The sequence below is a fragment of the Neltuma alba genome, unplaced genomic scaffold, assembly GCF_004799145.2.
Source record: "Neltuma alba isolate B1F8T4 unplaced genomic scaffold, ASM479914v2 tig00012184_pilon, whole genome shotgun sequence".
Lineage (NCBI taxonomy): Eukaryota > Viridiplantae > Streptophyta > Magnoliopsida > Fabales > Fabaceae > Neltuma > Neltuma alba.
The window spans coordinates 43,887-69,771 of record NW_021636726.1 but is presented as its reverse complement, the minus strand read 5'-3'; the positions used below and the strand labels follow the sequence as shown (position 1 = coordinate 69,771).

The 25,885-nt window shown below is 32.2% G+C and overlaps 3 protein-coding genes across 6 annotated transcripts; all 3 read right to left on the bottom strand.

Moving 5' to 3' along the window:
- Positions 1-2,406: 2,406 nt before the first annotated feature.
- LOC114724291 (cinnamoyl-CoA reductase 2) lies at positions 2,407-13,796 on the bottom strand. 2 transcript variants are annotated; one of them, XM_028910615.1, is made up of 7 exons: positions 13,642-13,796; positions 13,250-13,419; positions 12,428-12,613; positions 12,089-12,254; positions 11,683-11,869; positions 11,368-11,533; positions 2,407-2,588 (listed from the first exon to the last, which is right to left on the bottom strand). In XM_028910615.1, exons 1-6 carry the CDS (start codon positions 13,757-13,759, stop codon positions 11,395-11,397), a joined length of 966 nt encoding a protein of 321 aa, XP_028766448.1. In that variant the 5' UTR covers positions 13,760-13,796; the 3' UTR covers positions 2,407-2,588; positions 11,368-11,394. The 2 variants fall into 2 exon arrangements, with proteins under 2 accessions (XP_028766448.1, XP_028766446.1); XM_028910613.1 differs by lacking the exon at positions 2,407-2,588 and having other exon boundaries at positions 11,238-11,533.
- LOC114724292 (cinnamoyl-CoA reductase 2-like) lies at positions 2,411-13,791 on the bottom strand. 2 transcript variants are annotated; one of them, XM_028910617.1, is made up of 7 exons: positions 13,768-13,791; positions 4,896-5,021; positions 4,470-4,639; positions 3,649-3,834; positions 3,311-3,476; positions 2,892-3,078; positions 2,411-2,754 (listed from the first exon to the last, which is right to left on the bottom strand). In XM_028910617.1, the coding sequence occupies exons 2-7, from the start codon at positions 5,011-5,013 to the stop codon at positions 2,616-2,618; spliced, it is 966 nt and encodes a 321-aa protein (XP_028766450.1). In that variant the 5' UTR covers positions 5,014-5,021; positions 13,768-13,791; the 3' UTR covers positions 2,411-2,615. The 2 variants fall into 2 exon arrangements, with proteins under 2 accessions (XP_028766450.1, XP_028766449.1); XM_028910616.1 differs by lacking the exon at positions 13,768-13,791 and having other exon boundaries at positions 4,896-5,064.
- Positions 13,797-19,330: 5,534 nt separating the features above from the next.
- Positions 19,331-22,239, bottom strand: LOC114724290 (uncharacterized). Of its 2 annotated transcripts, XM_028910612.1 has the most exons (6): positions 21,791-22,097; positions 21,128-21,701; positions 20,831-20,910; positions 20,416-20,527; positions 20,196-20,248; positions 19,331-19,660 (listed from the first exon to the last, which is right to left on the bottom strand). In XM_028910612.1, the coding sequence occupies exons 1-6, from the start codon at positions 22,007-22,009 to the stop codon at positions 19,517-19,519; spliced, it is 1,182 nt and encodes a 393-aa protein (XP_028766445.1). In that variant the 5' UTR covers positions 22,010-22,097; the 3' UTR covers positions 19,331-19,516. The 2 variants fall into 2 exon arrangements, with proteins under 2 accessions (XP_028766445.1, XP_028766444.1); XM_028910611.1 differs by having other exon boundaries at positions 21,128-22,239.
- Positions 22,240-25,885: the final 3,646 nt, after the last annotated feature.

Genomic DNA, 25,885 nt, shown 5'->3' with positions numbered 1-25,885 from the left:
TTGGTCATTTGGACCAACAAAAAAAAAGATCATTGGGCCATCAAAGACTTGTTAACTTTATAATGCAAACAAAAATATAAGTTGACTTTTTTTACTGTGACTCCAGCCTGTGACACAATTTATCTGAGGATGAAAAGTCTTAATTGAGAAATGACAAGCTTAAATTTGATATTAACAAAGTAATTTTTCTTGATATATAACAAGAAATAGCATGTGCATTAATTAAAAAATGATAATAATTTATTTGAAAATGATGCGTCTTTACTGGAAAATGACACGTATTTAGTGAAAAATGACACACACAAAAAATTCTGTGACCAAAAAAACCCCATCGGTAGCCACCACACCGGTGGCCGGCGGCGGCTGTAGCCGGCCACCGGTGAGGGGCTGAGCTTTTTTTCTTTAAAAAAAAAAGATAAAGGGTATTTTTGTCATTTCACTGAATTTCAAAATTCTAATTTAAGAAGGACTTCTTTCTCTGTCATTACATTTCCTTAACTTTCCAAATTAGAATATCATATATTTCACCTTCTTTTTCTGTCATTTTTCCCATTTTATTTCAATTTATGTGAACGTACTTATAAATGCTTAAAAAAAATAGATCCGAACTAGCCCTAAAAGACAGACAAGGACGTATTTAGAGTTCAAATGTACATTGATCAACACAGTCATACACATTCATGCTGCGCATTGAAGTGTATTTCTTTTTGCTTTGAAACCTGAAAGTGTTTTTTCTTCCCGGAGTAGAGATTTGTTTGTTTGTTTTATTTAAAACTGCATAATTTTTTTATACCTTTTAGCCTAGTACTTTTTTATGCTTTAATAGTGTGTTTGTGTAAGAACTATTCAACTAAGTTAAATATATTTAAAAAAAGATAAATAATTTGCTTAATTTTGACAAGTATGACATGATTTTATTAAAATATCCATATATAATATTAGATTATATATTAATTTATAGATTAAATAAATTAATTTGAAAAAATAACTAAATACTGGAAAAAAGTTGATCAAAATATTACATTTAAGATCAAAATTAACTCTCTAACTATCTCCTATATTTAGGATGGGAGAAGTATCATATCATTGATGATTATTTGATGTTGGCCAAAAAGAAAATATCATCTTGTTGTAGTTTAAAAGGTGAAGCTGCATCCGGACTAGGGGTGTGCATGGACTAGACTGGACCGGGTTTGTTATCAACCCGAAGTCTGGTCCAGTAAAGACCTCGGGTTGAAAAAAACAGCCCGAGGTCTGGTCCAGTCCAGTGTCAACCCGAGGTCGGGTTGGACTGGACTTGGTCCTCTGGACTGCCTGGACCAGTCCAGGCAGTCCAGAGCTAATTTTAATTTTTTAAAAAAAAAAATTTTCTTCAATAGGAGGTAAGATTGTAACTTACTATATAAAATTTTACACATATTTTAATTCAAAATTTATCAAATTTGATCATTCCTTTTCAATTTCCCAATGAAGTCATGTTTTATTAATTAATTCTCATCAATATAGATCTTAAATTGTAGAAAATATATATGCATGCTCATTACTTCGAAAGTTAATAGATAAATCTTAATTATTTGAATAGATAAAAAATTTATATAGAAAAATTAAATCAAATTAAAATTATATAAATAATAATTTAAAAAAATCGGGCTAGACTGGACTGGACCAACTGGTTTGAGGGTCAGTCCCTAGTCTAGTCCAGCCCGATGAGACCAGTTCGGTCCAGTCTGGTCCAGTCTTGTTTCGGGCCAATTTTTTCTGGACCGGACTGGACCGGGTTTGTTCGGGTTGGACCGGACCATACCGGACCACCGGGTTTTTGCACAGCCCTAATCCGGACATTACAGTACTATGACATATTAATGGTAAATTTAGCAGCTTAATGTTACTTTTTTTTTTTTTGTCTTTCCAACATTCTAATTTTATTTGTAATGTATACAACATCCTGAACCATCAATAAGATTAGAATGTTAAGTATAATCGAAAAATAATATTAGAGTGCTGTATGCTATTTTATCTATTTCATTCTTTTATGATTGACAATCAAAATTGTAAAAATATAGCCCAAAAAAGTTATTACTTGTAAAAATAATTATGTTAATATATTTTATCGTTTGTAATTATTAAAACCAATTATTTGATTATTTTTTAATCATTTCCTCTACCTTTTATTTTCGTGCTCCTAATCATAACTAAACTATCAAGCTTTTTTTTCTTTTTTAATTGCACAACAAATTTAGTAGCACGCAACATTTTCTTTTCGTTTTGTTCCATTCTATTTTATCAGAATATTTTTTCCGAAATTAATTAAAAATATGCATTCTTTCAATCAAATTGGGCAACTGGATTGTCCCCCCCCCCCCACACGGCATGAGAATTTAAAACCTTAAACACACTACTCACGTCTTTATCCATTCTTATCATGCAAACTAGACTTTAACAAGACAACCACCTTATTTTAAGTACAATCACATTCGTCACTTAACTGGTGTTTGGATAAAAACGAAACTATGATTTTAAAAGTACTTTTAGCCTCGTTTTGTAGAAAAGTGCTTCTCAGAAGTTAAAAGATCCATATTACTTCCACAGTGTATCCGAGCCAGAAAGAAACAAAGTTATTTTGATTCCAGAAGCCCTGTGGCCTTATAGCTCTCAACAGAATCAACTAGTGTTTCTTCCAGTGGCCTGTATCTCCAACCCAACCTCTGCAATTTCTCTGAGCTTAACTTTATGCAGTCATCTACCTCAACAAAGCTGCAAAAGTAAAAACACTTGCAAAATTAAACAAGGTGAAATAAAGTACATATGAGCAGCCCCAGAAACTGTCAAATACTAAATAGAAACCAGAGCATATAGTAGTATTATTTCCTTTCACCGGAACTGAACCTTACTTTTTAGGGTAGCTATAGTTTGGGTATATACGCCTTAATTTCTCTACCAAGTCATCTGTCATGATAGGATGTGCAGTGCATAGGTATCTGCCCTCTGCCTCAGGCTTCTCATAAGCCATCAGTATTGCATCAGCCACATCACGCACATCTACTATCCACCGTTGTTTATTCTCCAGTGATTCAAGACCTTCAGTTTTAGACAAATCATGTAATAAAGAAGTAGCCGAATAAATTGCCAGCCCTAAATTCATTCTATTGTTAAAAGAAAAGCCACGCAGGTCTTAAGATGACATAGAATAAAGTTGTTTCTATGGTATAAAACAAGGAGGCATCAGCACTCAGTATACTGTGAACACAGATTTTTTTACTTTTTTCTTGGGGAATATGTACAGAGAATTTAATAAGGCATTAAATGGCACCTTTAAATAGCTTGAGGAGAACCAAGCTACTGGCATTGACGATAGTTGACTGTAAAATTGGCCCCAACACCAGAGTAGGACAAACAGTTACCACTGATAGCCCAGTGCTTCTGGCGAAATCCAGGGCCTGCAACTCTGCCTCTGTCTTGGCATAGAAATACCAGTTCTGAATCATGAATGAAACGAGAGTAAGTAAATAATCTTCATTATGGAGTGATCGAATTCAAGTAAAATAGCATGCTACACCCCATTAAAGACAATGTTACTTTCGAAATCAAGGACAAATGACAGATACAAACCATAAGCTCATAAGCGATAGAATTCACACAACTTCAAACCTTTGTTCTTCTGCAGTACTCTTTATCAGACCAACAGGACTCATCAATCACTGCATCCTTCGGCAAGTTTGGGTTCATGGAAACAGCAGCTCGAGAAGATACAAAGACAACCCGTTCCACTTTTGCTTCAAGACAAGCTTTGAGGACGTTAGTAGTGCCCGTCACAGAAGGTTCAATCATTTCAACCTGTAGAAAGCTTTGATTACTGCATTGAGAAAACATAAAGGAAAATCATGTGCCAATTATCATAGGAGGCCTACTCTCAATATTGAAATTCTCAAAGGATACCTAACATCCAAGACTTCATGTAGTTTGATTTACAAATAAAGATGGCCTAAATTTCATTACGAGTTTACTAAAGAGATAAAACAGAAATGCCATCAAGATGTGGGCACTGCCAGCTGGACTCACTCCACATACAAGTACTACATTGAAGAGAGTATATAAATAATGGATTGCTGCTGCATTAGTTTAAGAAAGGGAACTCTAAAACCTATTGCACCTAGCAAATATCAAGGGATAGTTTGCAAACAGCAAAAGTTACAATATCTTAGGCGTTGAACTAAGTCAGAATTTCACCTCAACATAATGAATCAATACAAGATAATTATGTCGTCACTTGAATGAAATATGGAGGCTGTTTTCACTTTGCAACTGTGAAGCAATTTCCATCGAACAACAATGAAATCTTAAATACGCGTGTTATAAAACAACAATTTCGGCTGATGAAATCAGCTTGCATAGGAAGAAGTTTCCTAAACATGCTATAAAACAAATAGTAGGAATTCAGTTTATTGTAAACCCAGGAAGTAAAAACTTGCCTCAGGATTGGATACAGTCGTAGAAGGCACAGGACTAGCAACATGGAAAACTGCTCTACAACCAGCAATCGCCGAAGAAAGAGACTCGTAATCTAAGAGTTCAGCCTTGAAAAGCTTAAGGTTCTCAGAAGCTCCCTCGAATTTAAGCAAGTGATCATACTTCTGATTACCTAATCAAACATAAATAGTTCAAGAAATTGATGTAAGGGTAGGTAAAAACACTTTAATATTATGATTACTTGAACAAAATAGCATGAATTTATGCATTCCAGTAAGACATGCAACAGAAAAAAAAACGCCATAAATGAAATCGATCCAAACAATGAGATTCAATCGTGTAAAAACTGAAATCGATCTAATCCAAAACAGCATAAACGATATCAGAAGGAGTAGAAAATGGAAGTGGAAAAGGGAAATAAAAGAGACCAGGTTGTCTGACGGTGCCATGAACAAAATACCGCTTGGAGAGAAGAAGCTTAACGAGCCAAGAAGCCAGAAAGCCTCCCGCACCGGTTACGCAAACCTTCGTAGCGGCACCTGCCATTTCCTTATCCTCGCAAACTCGGACATCAGGAAGCACCCACCCTACTTCCAGATATTTATCCCCACGACTACGTACTTCCTGTCAACAACGTAATTGGGGAAGAATTGCTGTAAACTGTAGAGTTCTTTAAACACAGCACAATTACTAAAAATCTGAGCAATCACAGAGTTTCGTCATAACATATTACAACTTCCTGCTTATTATTATTAGAATTTTTTAATAATTATTTTTTTCCCTTAAAATCGTTTCTCTCTGCAATTCCCACTCTTAAACATTCCTGGGCTGCCTAATTAATTTACAGAGAACTTAGATAAAAATTAATTATTTAATAAAAATATGTGTTAATTATTTTAAAATATCTACTTTAATTATTTGTGTTAGAACTGCTTGACAAAAACTCCTAATATGTGTAATGAATATTGAAGTTTGGAAAAAATTACAAATTTATAAAGTAAAATAGGTTAAGATTTTATATTTAAGATTAAAATAAACTTCTTAGCTAACTCTATATTTAAAACCGAAAATAATACATAATAATTAGATTGATAATATTTATCAATTGAGGTTTTGAGGAATTTTCAATCGGCCAAAGATCTATTGTTTTAAAAAAAAAAGAGTGTGGCAGAATAAAGAGTAGTTTTTTTTTTTCCAGATTGAATTTTTTTTAGTTGCAATTTTAATTCTGAAGTAATTTTTATGGTGCAATTTCATCCAATATCTTTGACTGTTAACATGCTGATTAACCAATCCTTTGACCAAAAATTATTGACTTGGCATCTGACTAGGAATAACAGTTGTCTTTCAGCATTCGGGCACTTCTTCCTCAGCCTCTGAAGCTTCCCAGAATCATCGACTTTGTAACAGTGGAAGACAACGAGCTTTACCTTCTTCTTGGTTTAAAGATAATAGTAGTATTAAAGAAAGAGAAATTATGAATAAAGGCAAGTATTTCTTGCCATATGATATTGAGGACAGAGAAGATTCATTAGGAGGAAGTTGAAGAAATATCTTCTCAACACAATAAACTAGTACAGAAAGCTTGTCTGTGGTAATATGTAAGTTCGTGTTATAAATCTATAGAAAAGCAACTCACTAGTACTTGCTATGAAACTGCAGAAATTTGGTTTTGTTACAAGAGTTCTTTAAAGTTTTACCCTTTTAAATCATTATAAAAACGAAAATGAGCAGTGCGAATAAGAGTGTGGTCTAAAAATTAAAAAGAGAAGCATAAGAAGTTTTTCCCAACCTCAAATCAATCAAGTTAAAAAAAATTAAGAAGTCATAACATAAATATTCAATGTGTAAAATAAATATGTGATTCATACAATAGATGAATAGACATACTTAATCGGTATATTAAATATGTATAAATGCCAAATAAAAATTGTGGTTGTACTAAAAGTAAGGAGAATTACAAGGAATATAACTACAATAAAGTCCCAATACATGTTAGAGATTGTCATTTCTTATTCTGAAACTTATCATTACAAGCTGCTCAATTATGATTGAAATATGTAATTTATATAATAAATGTACGTAATCAGTATATTAAATATGTAAAAATACTAAATAAAAATTTGGACTGTATGGAAAGTAGGAAGAATTAGAAAGAATATAACCATCATAAAGTTTCAATACATGTTAGAGGTTGTTATATGTATTCTAAGACTTGTCATTACATGCTGCTCAATTGTTATGGAGACTTTTTAGTAATTATATTCTTTTAATACTTTGTTACAATTCTCTCTTGAAAATGTTATACGATTAACTATTAGGGGTAGTTTTTGTAGTAAAATTCTAATGTCAACTTTGATACATCGAATAAGTAATAACTTAACCTAACTGAGAGAATCTATTTTTTTTTTTTCCAGGAAACTAATCTCTCTCTGTTTATGTGTTTATTTGTTTGTTTTTTTGTTGAATTATAGAGACAGCCACTAATAAGCTCATGGTTACATAACTGCAATTTTTTTTTGGTTAACTGCAATATTTTCTTTGCAAGAAACTTTTGTGCCATTAGACTATCATGAGGTCATTGGTAAGAAACTAATGTATCTGCTGTTAAATGACTATAATCTTTATGTCTCACTAAGCATTATAAGTACTTAAATAGTTTGCCCACACAATCATCAAATTAGATCCGTCCACCTTCAAGCACATTATATTACATATGTATGTATCTTCTAGCTTTCAACAAAATCAACTAATACTTATTACAATGGCTTGTATCTCCAATTCAACCTGAATTCACTTTGTTTTTCAAATCTATAATTTTTTTCCCCTCAAATGATCCACTATGGCAGAAAACAATGAGGCATCAGCATCAGCTTATTGCAAAACGAAGAATTTAATAAGGCATTGGTTTGCACCATTAAATAGTTTGAGGAGAACCAAGCTACTTGCATTGACTATAGTTGACTGTAAGATTGGCCCCAGTAACAGAGTAGGACAAATAGTTACCATTGCAGGCCCAGTGTTTCTGGCAAAAACTTGCTTGACAATAATTTCAGTTTGATAAATTATTAATTATATTATCAAATTTTAAAAGATTAGTTTAAATTATTATAATTAGATTAATAAACTAAAAAAATATTTTATGATAAATTTTAGAATGTTAGTCACAAATTATTATACAAGCAGTGACAGATATCGGAAAATAAATTAAGCTTTTGCCACAGTGTCACTCCACACATCATCGTAACTTTTTTTAATTTTGAATAAAAAAATTCATTTTAAATAAAGATATTTTAAAAAATTTCATTAATTATATTTAATAGAATTTTTAAATATAATCAGATTAGTTAAATAAGTCTTAAGTAAGATAAGAGGAATACATGGTATATATACTATTGAACGAACATCTCATTGGATCAATTATATTACTTATTTTGCTAAAAATTTTCTGTTACACTATCCATCTCAATATAATTTTTAATTAAATTGTGACAACTTTTGCCTAAAACATAGGATTAACATCATTTTTAATCCCTGCAATTTGATTTTATTTTAATTTTGATTTTTGAAATTTGATCTCATTTAAGCTTCTGTTGCCGCTCTGCTTGAGTATTTTTGGTTCCTAAAATAAGAAAAAGGTCAAATCCTTTCACTCTTTTTTTTTTTTTTTAATTGCAAGGCAAGAAGATACAATCTAAAAATCGACAAAGCATCCCTGTTAAAGCTCGCACAATGTTGACACAAACTTGTCCAAACACGTAGGAGGAGGATCTTGGAACTAAATTCCATCCATGTTTATAAATGCTTGAAAAAAAGTACTACCTCCGGTTCTAATTATAAGAGTCAGTTGACTAATTTGAGGAGATTAAAAAAGTAAGTTAAATTAGTTATTTATTCTAAATAGGTGTTGTCTTTCCAAAAATATCTTTACTAATCAAGTGTATTAACTAGAACTATAATTATTAGAAGGATTATCTTAGAAAAAATTGAATAAATGTGAGAGACAAAGTGGATTGGGATCTTATATTTAGGATCAAAATAAAAGTTAAACATGATCTTATATTAAAGACCGAAGGTAGTAGATCCGAACAAGCCCTAAAAGACAGACGAGGACGTATTTAGAGTTCAAATGTAAATTGATCTACACAGTCAAATACATCCATGCTGTGCATTGAAGTGTATTTCTTTTTGCTTTGAAACCTGAAAAGTGTTCTTTCTTTCCGGAGCAGAGATATGTTTGTTTTTTTTATTCAAGGGTGAAGGAACAATTTTGCCTATTGTAATATTCAAAAAGAGCATCAGACACCATAGTAAAATTTTAGATGCAAAAATATCCATGATGATTAAAAAAAAGGCCCTAAAGTGTTATTACTGTTTAATTGAGTAACATTGACTGTTTAAAAAGAATATTTTGACTGCAAACACTGACGTGGAGGCAGATGTGGCATAATTGTATCTTCCTGTGACTCCTTCGTGGTTCAAACCAAATCTCTTCGTCTTCTTCTCAACCTCAGTTGTGGTGGCCCATTTCTCTACGTCCAAACAGAAGGCCGAATTTAAATGACCAGATTTTCCACTCTAATCACAAATCAACTATCGTAACCACACTTTCTCAAACAATCATCTAGTCCTCCCTCATTCTAATATACGCCTCAGTACTTTGGATGGCTACAAACTAATCATAATCAAATTCCTTAGATTTCACTTATCTTCTTTACTTTTGATACAACCCCATGAAGAACATCCTTCAAATGCTTCTGAATGCTCTGATTCAATCCAAAACCACCGAGCCCGAGTGTAAAACGCAGCGTTCAATTCAAGAGATGAAAGAGAAGGTCAAACCCAGAACTCCATTAATGAAGTGCGTAAACCTGTTACACCAGATCGTCTTAAGAGTCCCCAAGGAATTCAAATACCCAGAAAGGTAAGTACTTGTTTACTCAAATCAGTCTAAATACCAGAATGCTCAGATCCGTGAATAGTTTAAACATATTGATGGGTACACAAGCCCCGCTGATAATAATAAATATCCGCCATTGCTGATTCTATCTGATCCCCTGAATCTGGCATCAGTTTCGATCCACTCTGTCACTGCTCTAATCACCTTCTTCCCTTCTTTCCCTCACATCTTCCTCACTGGAATTCGATCCCCTAGCTGTAGCCACCATAGCCGCCGCTGTTGACTCGCCACTGTCATGAGAAGACGACGTCCCTAGTACTACTCCTGCAACAACCACGATTGTCGATGCCACTCCATCACAAAAGTTACCACCGCCACCGCTGCGTCCTTCTCCTCCTGTACCGCCACCCAGTACAATCAACAAGATTATGTTTGCTGGGAAGTTAGCACTTGAAGTAATACCGATTAGGCAAAAGAGAGAGCGGGGGACGTGGGTCCTTTGTTTTAGGAGAGAGCTTCAAGGGGAAGATCAAGGGTAAAAATGGGGGAGGTCTGCCACAATATAAAGTCAAAATAGCCAGGCGAAACATACTAAGGCGAAACATACTAGGGGGTGTTTGGATAGACACTAAACCATAGTTTTAGAAGTGCTTTTACAGTTTACGAAATAAATGTGTGGAGGAATTTATCTCGTTTTACAAGAAAAGTGTTTCTGAAACTATGATTTGGAGGTTGCCAAACACCCCCTAAAACAAATAGTGGGCCCTACATCTTAAAATGAACCGCGTTTTACCATATTTAACAGCAATGACATTTAGTACACTTTTTGAATTATTATAGGTATTTTTGCATCCAAAATTTTATTGTTGTGATTGATGCTCCTTTTGATTATTATAATAGATAAATTTTTCTTTTTACCTTTTATTTAAAAGTGCATAATATTTTTATACTTTTTAGCCTAGCACTTTTTTATATTTAATAGTGTGTTTGTATAAGAACTATTCAGCCAATTTAAATATATTTAAAAAAGATAAATAATTTGTTTAACTTTGACAAGTACGACATGATTTTATTAAAATATCTGTATATAATATTAGATTATGTATTAATTTATAAATTAAATAAATTAGTTTGAAAAAATAATTAAATACTGAAAAAAAGTTGATTAAAGTATTATATTTAAAATAAAAATTAACTCCCTAACTATTTCCTATATTTAGGATGGGAGGAGTATCATATCATTGATGATTATTTGATGTTGGCCAAAGAGAAAATATCATCTTCTTGTAGTTTAAAAGGTGAAGTTGCATCCGGATATTACAGTACTATGATATATTTATGATACATTTAGCAGCTTAATGTTACTTTTTTTTTTGTCCTTGCAACATTCTAATTTTATTTGTAGTGTATACAACATTCCGAACCATAAGTAAGATTAGATTGCTAAGTACGCTAGATGCTACTTCATCTATTTCATTCTTTTATGATTGACAGTCAAAATAATATATTTCTAAACATTGTTATTGCTTGTATAAATATGGCCAAAAAAGTTATTACCTGTAAAAATAATTAACATATTTTATTATTAGTAATTATTAAAACCAATTATTTGATTATTTTTTATAGTAGGGGCACTATAATCATTTCCTCCGCCTTTTATTTTCACGCACCTAATCATAACTAAACTATCAAGCTTTTTTTTTTTTTTATTGCACCCCAAATTTAGTGGCATTCAACATTTTCTTTTCGTTTTCTTCCTTTCTATGTAACAAAATATTTTTCTTTCGAAATTAATTAAAAATATGCATTCTTTCAATCAAATTGGGAAACTGGATTGTCCCCCCCCCCCCCTTCCCTTACAGCATGAGAATTTAAAACCTTAAACACACTACTCACGTCTTTATCCATTCTTATCATGCAACCTAGACTTTAACAAGACAAACACCTCATTTTATGTACAATCACATTCGTCAAGTTAAAAGACACATATTACTTCCAAAGTGTATCCGAGACAGAAAGAAACAAAGTTATTTTGATTCCAGAAGGCCTGTGGCCTTGTAGCTCTCAACAGAATCAACTAGTGTTTCTTCCAGTGGCCTGTATCTCCAACCCAACCTCTGCAATTTCTCTGAGCTTAACTTTATGCAGTCATCTACCTCAACAAAGCTGCAAAAGTAAAAACACTTGCAAAATTAAACAAGGTGAAATAAAGTACATATGAGCAGCCCCAGAAACTGTCAAATACTAAATAGAAACCAGAGCATATAGTCGTATTATTTCCTTCGTTTTCATAAACCACCGGAACTGAACCTTACTTTTTAGGGTAGCTATAGTTCGGGTATATACGCCTTAATTTCTCTACCAAGTCATCCGTCATGATAGGATGTGCAGTGCATATGTATCTGCCCTCTGCCTCAGGCTTCTCATAAGCCATCAGTATTGCATCAGCCACATCACGCACATCTACTATCCACCGTTGTTTATTCTCCAGTGATTCAAGACCTTCAGTTATAAAGAAGTAGCCGAATAAATTGCCAGCCCTAAATTCATTCTATTGCAAAAATAAAGCCACGCAGGTCTTAAGATGACATGCAATAAAGTTGTTTCCAGGGTATAAAACAAGGAGGCATCAGCATTCAGTATACTGTGAACAAAGAGTTCTTTTTTTTTTTCCTTTTCTTTTAATATGTACAAAGAATTTAATAAGGCACTAACTGGCACCTTTAAATAGCTTGAGGAGAACCAAGCTACTTGCATTGACGATAGTTGACTGTAAAATTGGCCCCAACACCAGAGTAGGACAAATAGTTATCACTGATAGCCCAGTGTTTCTGGCGAAATCCAGGGCCTGCAACTCTGCCTCTGTCTTCGCATAGTAATACCAGTTCTGAATCATGAATGAAAGGAGAGTGAGGAAATAATCTTCATAACTGAGTGATTGAATTCAGGTGAAATAGCATTCTATGCCCCGTTAAAGACATTGTTACTTTCGAAATCAAGGACCAGTGACAGATCCAAACCATAAGCTCATAAGCGATAGAAATTCACACAGCTTCAGACCTTTGTTCTTCTGCAGTACTCTTTATCAGACCAACATGACTCATCGATCACTGCATCCTTAGGCAAGTTCGGGTTCACGGAAACAGCGGTTTGAGAAGATACAAAGACAACCCGTTCAACTTTTGCTTCAAGACAAGCTTTGAGGACGTTAATAGTGCCCGTTACAGAAGGTTCAATCATTTCTACCTGTAGAAAGCTTTGATTACTACATTGAGAAAACATAAAGGAAAATCATGTGCCAATTATCATAGGAGGCCTACCCTCAATATTGAAATTCTCAAATGATACCTAACATCCAAGACTTAATGTAGTTTGATTTAAAAATAAAGATGGCCTAAATTTCATCACGAGTTTACTAAAGAGACAAAACAGAAATGCCATCAAGACATGGGCATTGCTAGCTGGACTCACTCCACATACAAGTTCTACATTGAAGAAACGATATAAATAATGGATTGCTGCTGTATTGGTTTAAGAAAGGGAATTTCTGAAACCTATTGCAGCTAGCAAATATCAAGGGATAGTTTGCATGCAGCAAATGTCAAAGGTTACAATATCTCAAGTTTTGAACAAAGAATTTCATCTCAACATAATGAATCAATACAAGATAATTATGTCGTCACTTGACTGAAATACGGAGGTTGTTTTCACTTTGCAACTGTGAAGCAATTTCCATCAAACAACAATGAAATCTTAAACACGTGTGTTATAAAACAACAATTTCGGCTGATGAAATTAGCTTGCATAGGAAGAAGTGTCCTAAACAAGCTATAAAACGAATAGTAGGGATTCAGTTTATTGTAAACCGGAGTAAAAACTTGCCTCAGGATTGGATACAGTCGTAGAAGGCACAGGACTAGCAACATGGAAAACTGCTCTACAACCAGCAATCGCCGAAGAAAGAGACCCGTAATCTAAGAGTTCAGCCTTGAAAAGCTTAAGGTTCTCAGAAGCTCCCTCGAATTTGAGTAAGTGATCATACTTCTGATTACCTAATCAAACATAAATAGTTCAAGAAATTGATGCAAGGATAGGTAAAAACACTTTGATATTTTGATTAATTGAACAAAATAGCATAAACAATGCCATAAATGAGGTCGATCCAAACAATGCGATTCAATCGTGCAACAACTGAAATCGATCTAATCCACAAGAGCATAAAACGATATCAGAACGAGCAGAAAATGGAACAGGAAAGGGGAAGTAAAAGAGACCAGGTTGTCTGACGGTGCCATGAACAAAATAGCGCTTGGAGAGAAGAAGCTTAACGAGCCAAGAAGCCAGAAAGCCTCCGGCACCAGTTACGCAAACCTTCGTAGCGGCACCTGCCATTTCCTTACCCTCGCAAGCTCAAGACTTCGGGAAGCGCCCCCCCCCCCCCCCAGTTCCAGATATTTATCCCCACGATCCCGTCAACAATATAATTGGGAAAGGATTGCTGTAAACTGTAAAGTTTTTAAAACACAGCGTAAGTACTAAAAATCTCAGCAATCACAAAGTTTCGTGATAATATATCACAACTCCTTACTTATTGCTATTAAAAATTTTAATTTTTTTTTTATTGAGATCTGATCTTATAATGCTTCTCCCTACAATTCCCCCTACTGGGCTACCTAATTAATTGACAGAGATATTAGGTAAAAATTATTTATTTATTAAAAATGTGTGTTAATTATTTTAGAATTACTTCTTTAATTATTTGTTTTGACAAAAACTCCTAACATATGTAATTAATATTAAAAGTTTGAAGAAATTTATAAATTTGTGAAGCAAAATAAATTAAACTTTTATACTTAAGATTAAAATAAACGTCTTAACTAGCTCTATATTTAAAATTGAAAAGAATAGATAATAATTAGATTGATAATATTTATCAACTGAGGTTCTGAGGATTTTTGAATCCGCCATAGATCTGTTGTTAAAAAAAGAGTGTGGCAAGATAAAGAGTAGTTTTTTTTTTTCAGGTTAAAATATATTTTTAGTTTTTAAATTTTATGTAAAATTTTAATTTGGTGCCTTAACTTTAAAAAATATTTTTTTAATTCTTTAAGCCTAAAACTATTAACCAAAAATGATAATATTGATATTTTAAATATTGATAAAAATATCCTTAATTACTAACATATTAAATTTAATTTTTAAAATAACCGTGATTATCACAACAAATCATCATTTAAGACTAATGAGTTTAGAACTAAAGGATTGAAAATATATATATTTTTTAAACTCAGAAGCCAAACTAAAATTTTGAATAAAGTCAAGGAACCAAATATATATTTTTATTTTTATTAAAGGTAAAGGGCCAAAAAAAAAAAAAACGGGTAATAAGAGGTACAGTCATAATAGAGTTTGCCTTGCCTGAGTTGAAGAGAAGCTAAATTTGCGATTTGCGGAGAGCAACCAACCACAAATTCCTCCCATTCCCAATAAACAAAATCAGATTCTCCCCATTTTGACAGACACGTCCAATCATACATATTCCTAAAATTGCCTTATCAGCTATCCCTATCTGATCCAAAAATATTTTATTCATATAAATAATAAAAGAGAAAACTTTTTACACGTTTCAGAAAATTCCATTTTACTTTTTTTTTTTTTTAAAGATGTCTGTCAATACCTTCCTTTCTCAATAATAATAGTAAAGAGAATGAAAATAAGATAAAGGAGGAATCGGTTTAATGAATATACTACCTCTCATCTTTAATATAATATCTATTTAGCTAATTTTAGTAGACTAATAAAATTAATTAAGTTAATTATTTATAAAAAAGTGAGTTGATTTTCATACTGGGGACAAAAACCCTTTGGAAATTAATAGCGATATTTTAGATAATAAATTATAAATTAAAATTTTATATTTAAAATTACTTTAAAATTTCAACTGGCTTTTATATGGGTAATAATTATTCTAGTTTTCAAATACATCATGGATTGATTCAATATTTTATTTCTACAATATCATGTGTTTTGATAAATTGGTTCTTTCAATATTGATTTTCCGTCGAACTATATATCGTAGTTTAAAAAGATAAAAAGTATTACTACAACTTAAAATCAAAATTTAAAATAAAAATGTATTCCAGGACTAAAAGAGTTGTATTAAAGTTTTATCCTTTTAAATCATTATAAAAACAAAAATAAGTAGTGCGAAGAAGAGTGTGGTATAAAAATTAAAAAGAGAAGCATAAGAAGTTTTTCCCAACCCCAAATCAATCAAGTTAAAAAAAAGAAAAAGAAATCATAATATAAATATTTCACGTGTAAAATAAATATGTGATTCATACAATAGACATACGTAATCAGTATATTAAATATGTAGAAATACCAAATAAAAATTTTGATTGTACTAAAAGTAGGATGAATTACAAGGAATATAATTATCATAAAGTCCTAATACATGTTAGAGGTTGTAATTTCCAATTCTGAAACTTATCATTAAATGCTGCTCAATTGTTATTGAGATATATAATTTATATAATAAATATACATAATCAGTATATTAAATATGTAGAAATACTAAATAAAAATTTGGATTGTATTGAAAGCAGGGAGAATTATAAGAAATATAACTACCATAAAGTCCCAATACGTGTTAAAGGTTGTCATTTATACTCTAAAACTTGTCATTATATACTGCTCAATCGTTATGAAAACTTTTTAGTGATTATACTCCTCCGGTCCTTATTATAAGACCCAATTTGACTTTTTATTTGGTCCTAATTATAAGACCCAATCCATTTTGTCTCTTATATTTATGCATTTTTTTCCAAAATAATCCTTCTAATAATGATAGTTTTAGCCAATATACTTAATTAGCAAGGATATTTTAGGAATGACAACACTTATTTATTATAAATAACCAACTTAACTTACTTCCTTAATCTCCTCAAATAAGTCAATTGGGTCTTATAATTAGGACCGGAGGAGTATTTCTTTTGTGAGATTTTGTTACAATTCTCTCTTGAAAGTGTTACATTATAGATACTTGGATAGTTTGCCCACAGAATCATCAAATTAGATCCGTCCACCTTCGAACACATTGTATTCCAATGGCTTGTATCTCCAACCCAACCTCAATTCATTTTGTTTCGAAATGTACAATTTTGTTCCTCAAATTATCCACCATGGCATAAAACAATGAGGCATCAGCATCAGCATATTGCAAAACAGAGAATTTAATAAGACATTAGTTAGCACCATTAAATAGTTTGAGGTAACCAAGCTATTTGCATTGACCATTGTTGACTGTAAGATTTGGCCCCAATAACAGGGTAGCACAAATAGTTACCGTTGCAAGCCCTGTGTTTCTGGCAAAGACTTACTTCACAATAATTTCAGTTTGATAAATTATTAATTATATTATCAGATTTTAAAAGATTAGTTTAAATTATTATAATTAGATTAATAAAATCAAAAACTATTTTATGATAAATTTTAGAATCTTAGTCGCAAATTATTATTATATTATATAAGCTGGGGCAAATATCGGAAAATAATTTAATCTTTTGCTACAAAGTTTCACTCCACACATCATCATGCTTTTTTTAAATTTTGAATCCAAAAAAAAAATCATTTTAAATAAAGATATTTTAACAACATGTCATATTAATTATATTTGATAAATTTTTTAAATATAATTAAATTAGTTAAATAAGTCTTAAATAAGACAAGAGGAGTATATGGTATATGTACTATTATTGAATAAACATCTCATTGGATCAATTGTATTACTTATTTTGCTAACAATTTTTCTATTATACTATCCATCTCAATATAATTTTTAATTAAATTGTGACAACTTTTGCTTAAAATATACAGGATTAACATCATTTTTAATCCCTAAAATTTGATTTATGTTAGTTTTGGTTCTTGAAATTTGATCTCATTTGCGTTTTTGCTGCCTCTCTGCTTGAATATTTTTGGTTCCTAAGATAAAAAAGAGGTCAAATCTTTTCACTCTTTCTTTTTTTTTTTTTTTAATAGCAAGGCAAGAAGATACAATCTAAAAATCAGAAAACATGGAGACAAAGCATCCCTGTTAAAGCTCTCACAATGTTGACACAAACTGGTCCAAACACGTTGGAGGAGGATATTGGAAATAAATTCCATCCATGCTAGCGTTTGTGAGCGTTTCTGGAAAGAATATAGGCACATTTGAGTGCTTCTCTGTAGAAATGAAAATAATCTCATGGTCCCAACAGGAATAAACAAGTGACCTTTATCAGTGACCCCGATCGGTCAAAGCAAGTTCACAGCAGCCAGGGGAAGTGTTTCTGCTCCTCCAACAAGGTCCAAAATCAAAATGAGCTGAAATCTCAAGTAGAATGAAAGAGAATCTTTATTCAAAACTCATAAATTCAGAAGAACCTTAGCTACTCATGCATGAATGAATTGTCACATTAGATCATGTACCCCGAGAAGCAAATAATTACACAAACGTCCCTCCCATGAAATGTCGGGATCTGGGTTTTCTGATCTGATCAAAGATCTTGTTTATACTCTGCACAGCTTACTCGTGGCCTTTTCCACCCAAAAAACAAGAGGGGGGAAAAAAAAGGAAAACCCCAAAGGAGCCTCCATAGCCTATTTAAATAGACTATTTTAAATAGATTAAAAAAATAGTTAAATTAGTTATTTGTAATAATAGGTGTTATATTTCCTAACATACCATTACTAATATTATTTATTAGCTAGAATTATTATTTGATGAAAACTTTAACATACGTAACCACTACAAAGACTATTTCAAAAAAATGAATAAATATGAAAGATAAGTGGATTGAAATCTTATATTTAAAACTAAATGCAATATCAAACTAGTTCTTATATTAAATATTGGAAGTAATAGTTAGTTTGCAACATATCAACTTATTGACAATTTGTTCCAGATAAAATTTCACGAAAATTGATTTGCAAATATTAATTCATACTATTACAAATGGGAGTTTCAGATACAAATCTTTCATCAAAGTTTTTATAAAACTTCCGTCCTCATTTCATAAACCTTCTCCAACATCTTCCTCTACATTGAAACTTATGCTCTGCTTGGATAAGAAGAAAAGTTGAGAGAAAAGAAAATATGAGAGAAAATAGAGAGAAGGAAAAACTGAAGAGAAGTTGTGATCATCCCTTTTGCTTGGATGGATGAGGGAAAATAGAGAAGAAAGAAAATTAGCATATATCTAAATGACTAAAATGTCCTTATCAAAATATATCATATTTATAATTAAATTAAATTAAATATTACAATAGAAAAATTATACTAACATCAGCATCATCAAATAATTAAAATCAAGTTATTTGGCTTGTATATATTTTCATATTATTATATTTTAAAACCAAATTATTTAATAAAAATATTGTTTTAAGATTAAAAAAAAGTGAATAACTTTTTAAATATAATTAAAAAAAATAAATATGGAGAGGAAGAGAAAGGGGGGTTAATCATAGAGGTCTTGTTTTCCTTCCCAAATCTCTCCATATATGGAGAGAAAATTTGGAGAGAAAATGAAACATGAAGCACACTTTCTTTTCTCCTCTATTTTTCCTTCCCCCTACATTTTCTCTCCTATCCAAACAAGAGAAAACTTATTTCTCCTCATGTTTTTTTCTCTAGTTTTCTGTCCTCCCTAATTTTCTCTCAATCCAAGCAAAGGGTTACTCTCACTCTCTCTCTCTCAAAATTCAGTCAAAAGGAGCTGCACGCGAAAACCCTTGTTCCGTAGGTAATACATTCAATTGAATATGTTAAATATCATGCAAAATTGTACATTAACGTTCACAAACATCTTTGTATTGAATATGTTAAATATCATGCAAAATTGTACATTAACGTTCACAAACATCTTTGTAAGGAAAAGAAAACTACCAGCCCTACCACATGGGCACATGGCACAGTAAAAGTGTGCATGTCACCCAATATATATATATATATATATATATAAAACTAAGCAAAAGTTTCCTATAGGATAACAATTAACCAAGACAACATGTGATTCATCTCTCCCACAAAAATTCAAATAGACTGGGGTTGACAATAATATTATTCACACTCTCAACCGACCTAAACGAAGATGTCATGGCATTTCTTCAGTACTTAGTGTCTGGATTATCCCGTAGACCTAGCTTGGAAATCACAAAACAGTACGAATCCCAGTCAGTTCTTCTGAGGTATTTCAGTAGCCTTTTCCTCTTCTGAACCATTGCTATCAAGCCTTTACGAGAATGCTTATCCTAAAATGTCACGTAAGAAACCGTATCAGGAATTGAGCTCAAATGCCATAACGTAAAATCAGTAGTTAGAATGAGCAGAATATATAACTCTCTTGATGTCCTAACAAAACAAAGGACACTAGATTCTAATCAAACGGAAGATCCCGATATAGAGCAAGATATTTGCAGGCTCAAATCCTCAAGCATTATGGGATAACCTTAATTGTCAGTTTTATTCATTTTTTTGAGTTAATACAAATTTTGGTCTCTCAAGTTTGTTTTCATTTTGGTTTTGATCCTTCAAATTTCAAACCATAAGTTTTAGTCCCTCAAGTTTCTTTTCATTTATAACATTGGTCTCTATAATCCAATAAAAACTTAGACCATTTTACCCTTTGAGAGACCAAAACCAAAATGAAAGCAGACTTGAAGAACCAAAGTTTATATTAACCCTTATTTTTTTTAATTGTCTCTTTTCTTGTTCTACATCAAAATCTTTTCATCCCCATAAAGAAATTCAAACGGAGGACATTAGATATTGAAGAAAGCGGCTCACCTTCTTGTGTAGAACTGAAGATAGATGCTTAATCTTAGTTGTGAGTTGTGCAACTGCGAAGGAAACAGGGGAGAAGTATTAATTTTACTAAAATGAATGCATACCAATTATCATATGCACGGACCAAACCACAGGACTGGAAAATAACACTTACACTTTAACCAGGACCTATTTAACCTACTCAACCAGAGAAGTAATTAACCAAGGATATACCCTTTACCTTGCACACGAAATGATCCACAATCTGACTCAGACATTTTAAACTCATCCCTAATTCTCGCAAGCTCGAGTTTCAACTTTTCTGCTGAAGACATGTTGTCTGGATGGAAATACTGCATTAAACATAAAGCATCCTCACTAGGGAATCAAATCATCAGAGCTGTTTATGGTCCTAGATTCTAAATCACCGACGTGTGAACTGAATAAACAGAAAACAACTAACAACAACATTCCAAAATATTGAAGAACCTGAAATTTACCGGAAAAAAAGGACATCTGATCTCGCCATAAGTCTATAATAGTACCCCATCTACAGACCAACAGTAATTCAGCAATTGTGTTCACATACACGAGTGACAAGTTGTGTTCACTTTAGATGTTCCAAACTTAGTGTAAAACAATTAAAAAATACCCACCTTTTCGACAAGATGCTCCTTAGGAGGCTGCAGCATGAAGCTTGGAGTCCGGCCCATCTCACGCAAGATATCAAGTCTCACTGGACAATTCATATCATTAGTTCACTTTGGAATGATTGTCACGTATTAAATGAACATGGACTTATTATGCACTCATCCTGTTAACGATTAGATAAAATTTGATGAAGTATGCTTCATTAAGTTTAGGCTATATGAATAAGCTTAGAACCCCTCTGCGTCACAATATGAGCAAGAGGCGACTGACATTATTAACAACTACAATAAACTTCTACTCACGCGCACTTTTCTTTTCCTGTTTGCCAGACGCATTCACCTTAATGAAGACCTCTTTCAAATCCTTGACGCTAAGGCCTGGAATGCGTGACTGCTCATTCTCCTTCTCATCCATTTCCCTCAATTTCACCAACCTATCATTCAACTCCCTCAGAGAAAACCAGACCGCTCCTTTTGCCGGCGGCCTCAACTTTCTCAATTTCTCTCCCAACTCCTCATGCTCATAACTCTTCACAAACTCCATTTTCATTTCATCGGATATCTCTCCCCTCTCTTTCTCCCTCAACTCCTTGCCAAAAATGGACACCGGTAATGCCGTCCCCCCTATCACCGTCGACGATGTCCGAGAGCCTATGGAGTATGAAGGCTCCTTTCTTAAACTCTCGGAAAATGCCGACAACGACGATAGTTCCCCGCCTTTCCTGTCATTTCGAGAGGGCTCAACATTCTGCTTTACATTCCGCACGCTTACACGAATCGCATCGAAAGAGAGTCTTCCTCCAATTTTACCAGGCCTTAAACCAGCAATTGGCGTCGACTCATCCGGTTTCCCAGCCATACTTCTCCTATAGATCTCCTGCAATGAGATTTGATCAGATGAAGGTGAAGACGGAGGTGTTGAATCTGGTTCCGAGACACGACGCCGAAACTGGGTTAGGTTCTTACGGATTTCATCAAGAGAGGCAGCTTTGGATGGCGTCGGAGCAGCAGAACCGGAAGCAGTAAAAGATGAATTTGAGGGACTGCTTGAGGTGAAACAGGAGGGAGTGGATTGACCCTGTTTGAGAACCTTCTTGACATCGCTGAAATAGGAAGAGAAAGGAGAACCACGGTTTGTAGGAGTGGCATCGTCGCAGGAGGTGGCGGTAGAATCGGGTTCATCATCGCTGGAATTGGAGGTAGAGAAGAAATGGAAGAGAGAAGGATTTGTGAAGGTATTCTTTTTGGTTCTGGTTCTGAGTTGGAGAATGAGAGCCATAGCTGACGATTGGGATTTAAGAGGGTTAGGGTTTAGGAGGAGTTCAGTCTGAGAGGCTACTGTGAGTCCGTGACTGTAACCAGTTGCATTACGAAGGTCGCCGGAACAAGTCCCAAACTGAAGGCGAAGCCAAAACCTCTTTGATTCCACTTCCTGTAAATCACTTTTCCAACATGCTTTAGGCTTTGTTTGGTTCGGCAGAAGGGAGGAAGGTTAATTAAAAACAAGGGAGAGGAGGGAAAGGGAGGTCATAGGTTTTGTTTGGTTAGAAGGGAGAGGAAGGGAGGGGAGATTTTTTATTTGGTTTACCAAAAAACAGGAGAAGAGGTAATTATTGACAAGTATGTCCTTATCTCTATACTTAAACTATTTTATTCTTTTATTACAATATTCATATCAAAATTATTATTTCTTAATCTATTAATTTCAAAAAAAACCAATTACCTTAATTACATGTGATAAAAAATTATGATAAAATAAAAAAATTAGAAAATATGATAAAAAGTTTAACATTCTATCTCATTAATTTTATAATTGTAATACACACACATGTGTATTAATATATATGATATGTATATATTATATAATTATAATACACACACGTTATGATATATATATATATATATATTAATACATATGCATGTGTGCAACCTATCTGAGATTAATATATGTATGTTTATACCATTTGAGATTATAATACACACATGATATATAATTATAATACACACATATTATGATATGTATATATTAATATATATGATATGTATATATTATATAATTATAATACACCATCCTCTATTAATGTATACTTATCATATTATATTATGAAAAAATTATTGTCATGATAAAAATATTATATTATCAAATATCATTAGTGGCTGAAAGGAGAGAAGTGAGAAAAAGATTTCTAATAAGAGGGTAAACTTGGAATATAGAAAAGTTAGTATGGATAGTTTAATCAGTATTAAACATAATATTTCTCTCTCCTCTAAAAAATCCCAAATTTGAGGGGAGAAAAAAAAAAAGGGAGGGGAGTACTAAAAGACAAATTTCTTCCCTCCCCTCCCCTCTATTTTTCCCAACCAAACACACTAATCTCATCTCCTCCCTTCCCCTCAACAACCCTCCAACCAAACAAAGGCTTACGGAATAAGAAAAGCTTTCAATTTTATTAATTTTTATTTAAAATTTAATAATTTTATTTTTATTTAATATATAACGTATCTCATCTAAACAAAGTCAACACAATAATAAATAAAAATTAAAATTGTACATCCATACAATCTCTCAGTGCCCTATAAAGATGATAAAAAATATCTTTTCTCTCTGTTTTATAAATAGGATTAGTAAAGGAGTACTCCTCTAATTCTATTTATAGGGCAAAGAGAAAAAATATTTTTTAAATTGTATTTATAAGACATTGAGAGAAATTTTTTGTATGAATGTAGAATTTCACCTTTCATTTATTATTGTGTTGACTTTGTTTATATAAAATATAATATATTAACTAATTTCTCTTAATGTCTTATGTTAGGTTGCAAATAAACAAGTTACAAATCACTTGATAGAAATGATAACTTGCATTATGCAAGTTGTCATTTTCATTACTTGTTTTGTAAAATAATATGTAAGTGACTTAAAACAGGTTGCAAAAATCATTATGTAATTAGTATCTTTCATTACACAAGTTGTCATTCACATAACATATTTAATAAAATTGTTTTCAAATGGATTAAAGTTGGGTTACAAATAAACAGGCTGCAAATCTCTAATAGAAATGGTAACTTGTCTTACGCAAGTTGTCATTTCTGTCATTTGTTTTATAAAATAATGTGAGTGACTTCAAACAGGTTATAAAAATCATTATACAACTGATAATTTTTATTACACAAGTTGCATGAATTTGTCAAAATTTACAAATCTCAATTTAATACATATAGAGTTACTTGTTCTTTATGAAATTAGAATGACTTGCTTGAAATTTTACAATTCAATAAGTATTTATATGAGATTTTCCCTATTTTATTTTGGGAGAAGCATAAATGAATTTTATTAAACATGTAATGTGAACAACAATTTGTATAATGAAACATGTAATAGGAATGATAACTTGTGTAATGAAAATTGCTAAATGCATAGCGATTTTTGCAACTTATTTTAAGTCTAGCCCTTGGGAGAATTAAAAAGGGTCAAAATGTATTGACAAATTAGTATACAAGTACACTAGAAAAATATCATAATAAACATAGTATCAATAACTTTTATAATTTACTACATGTGCAATGGAATTAATCACTAAAGTGACAATATTTATGAAAAACCAACAAACCTATGACAGAAGTTACATTAAATATATTCAAATAACAAGTTAATATTAAGATTAAACCAGTACCTATAATATTTTCTTGCCATTCAGACCACAAAAGTCAATCCATTGCATACTACATTGGCGACATTTACAATAGATTTGACAACTTCACTAATAGCATTTATCAAAAACCAGAATATTCTATAATAGTAACTACATTTAGTGCTATCATGACTAAGGAAAAAAAAAAATTTAGTCGTGTCTTCTCTCTCTCTCTAAAGAAGATGACTTATAGTTGTTACTTTGGTTCCCATGGTTTCTTTTGATTCATAAATATAAGCAACAAAGCTCTATAATGGCTGCTACTTGAAGAAGAAAAGGACCCCTTGTAGAATGGTGTGCTCTCAAAATCAAAGGTGATTTCTTTTCTCTGCCCTAAAAGAGTTCAACTATGTCTCCAATGTCCAACAAAACCCATTGAAAGAATGATGTAGCCATGACATAAAGTAATGTCTTCTTCATTTTCTTGTGAAATCGTTTGAATCCAAATAGTAATTATCTCAGAAAACTTAGAGATCATTCAACTCACAAAAACTGTGGGTCTATATAATTATTGAAGTGAAAAGCCCATTATTGAAAGGGATGCCAAACAGATTGTGTGGGAAATTCTATGGTTAATTTCAAGAATGAAAACAGTGGGAAATTCTGTGGTTAATTTCAAGAATGAAAACAGTGCAACTATGTCCCCTACCTTGAAGAAGACGATGAAGAGAGAGAAGATAAGGAAATGTGAAAAAAGGTATGGAGGTAATTTGTCAAAATTTGTAAATTCCAATTTAATACTTGTAAGCTTATTTGTATTTTGTGAATTTAGAGTGACTTATTTAGGGTTTTAAAATTCAATAGGTATTTACATAGGATTTTCCCTATTTTTAGTCTTTAATTAATTTTAATTAATATTTTAAATTGTATGGATTAATTATTTGATGCTTATAGTTTATAGAGTTTTTGAAAAATTTTTAAAAAATACTTTTAAAAAGTATTTTCACACAAATTGAAACAAAATTTCTTTCACATTTATATAAAAATTGTAACAATAGAAAGATGACGAATATTAAACAAAAGGGAGTACCTTATAAATTAATGTTTTTGCCAAAAAAACTGCTTTTCGAATTTTTTGTGATATATTTCTTCTAATCAACACAACTTTACCGATGGTAAAATTTATCACGAATAGCTTGTTATATAAAAACTATAACAACAGAAAAGTAGGCCAAAAAATTGATATAAATAGGAAAAACGCAGCGGCTGCTGCAAAATGAGAAATTTTGATCCGTTGGAACGCGTGGTGGCGATGTTTAGCATTGTTGTTGTTTATGGACCTGTGTTCAGGTATTGCGGCTGTGCTAGTGAAATCAATTGAAGTGTCATAACTTGAAGTTGGGACAACTTCAGAACTTCGTTTGTTTGCGAA

Excerpts from the sequence above, each read along its gene's own strand:
- LOC114724290 (XM_028910611.1), bottom strand. The coding sequence starts at position 22,103 with ATGGCTCTCATTCTCCAACTCAGAACCAGAACCAAAAAGAATACCTTC. Across the intron at positions 20,911-21,127 it reads ACAGGAAAAGAAAAGTGCGC|TGAGACTTGATATCTTGCGT; the intron begins GTGAGTAGAAGT and ends TGAATTGTCCAG. Across the intron at positions 19,661-20,195 it reads CTTCAGTTCTACACAAGAAG|GATAAGCATTCTCGTAAAGG; the intron begins GTGAGCCGCTTT and ends GTGACATTTTAG.
- LOC114724292 (XM_028910617.1), bottom strand. The coding sequence starts at position 5,013 with ATGGCAGGTGCCGCTACGAAGGTTTGCGTAACCGGTGCGGGAGGCTTT. Across the intron at positions 3,835-4,469 it reads CGACTGTATCCAATCCTGAG|GTTGAAATGATTGAACCTTC; the intron begins GCAAGTTTTTAC and ends AGCTTTCTACAG. Across the intron at positions 3,477-3,648 it reads AGTACTGCAGAAGAACAAAG|AACTGGTATTTCTATGCCAA; the intron begins GTTTGAAGTTGT and ends TTCATGATTCAG.
- LOC114724291 (XM_028910615.1), bottom strand. The coding sequence starts at position 13,759 with ATGGCAGGTGCCGCTACGAAGGTTTGCGTAACTGGTGCCGGAGGCTTT. Across the intron at positions 13,420-13,641 it reads TGGCACCGTCAGACAACCTG|GTAATCAGAAGTATGATCAC; the intron begins GTCTCTTTTACT and ends ATGTTTGATTAG. Across the intron at positions 11,534-11,682 it reads AACTATAGCTACCCTAAAAA|CTTTGTTGAGGTAGATGACT; the intron begins GTAAGGTTCAGT and ends TTACTTTTGCAG.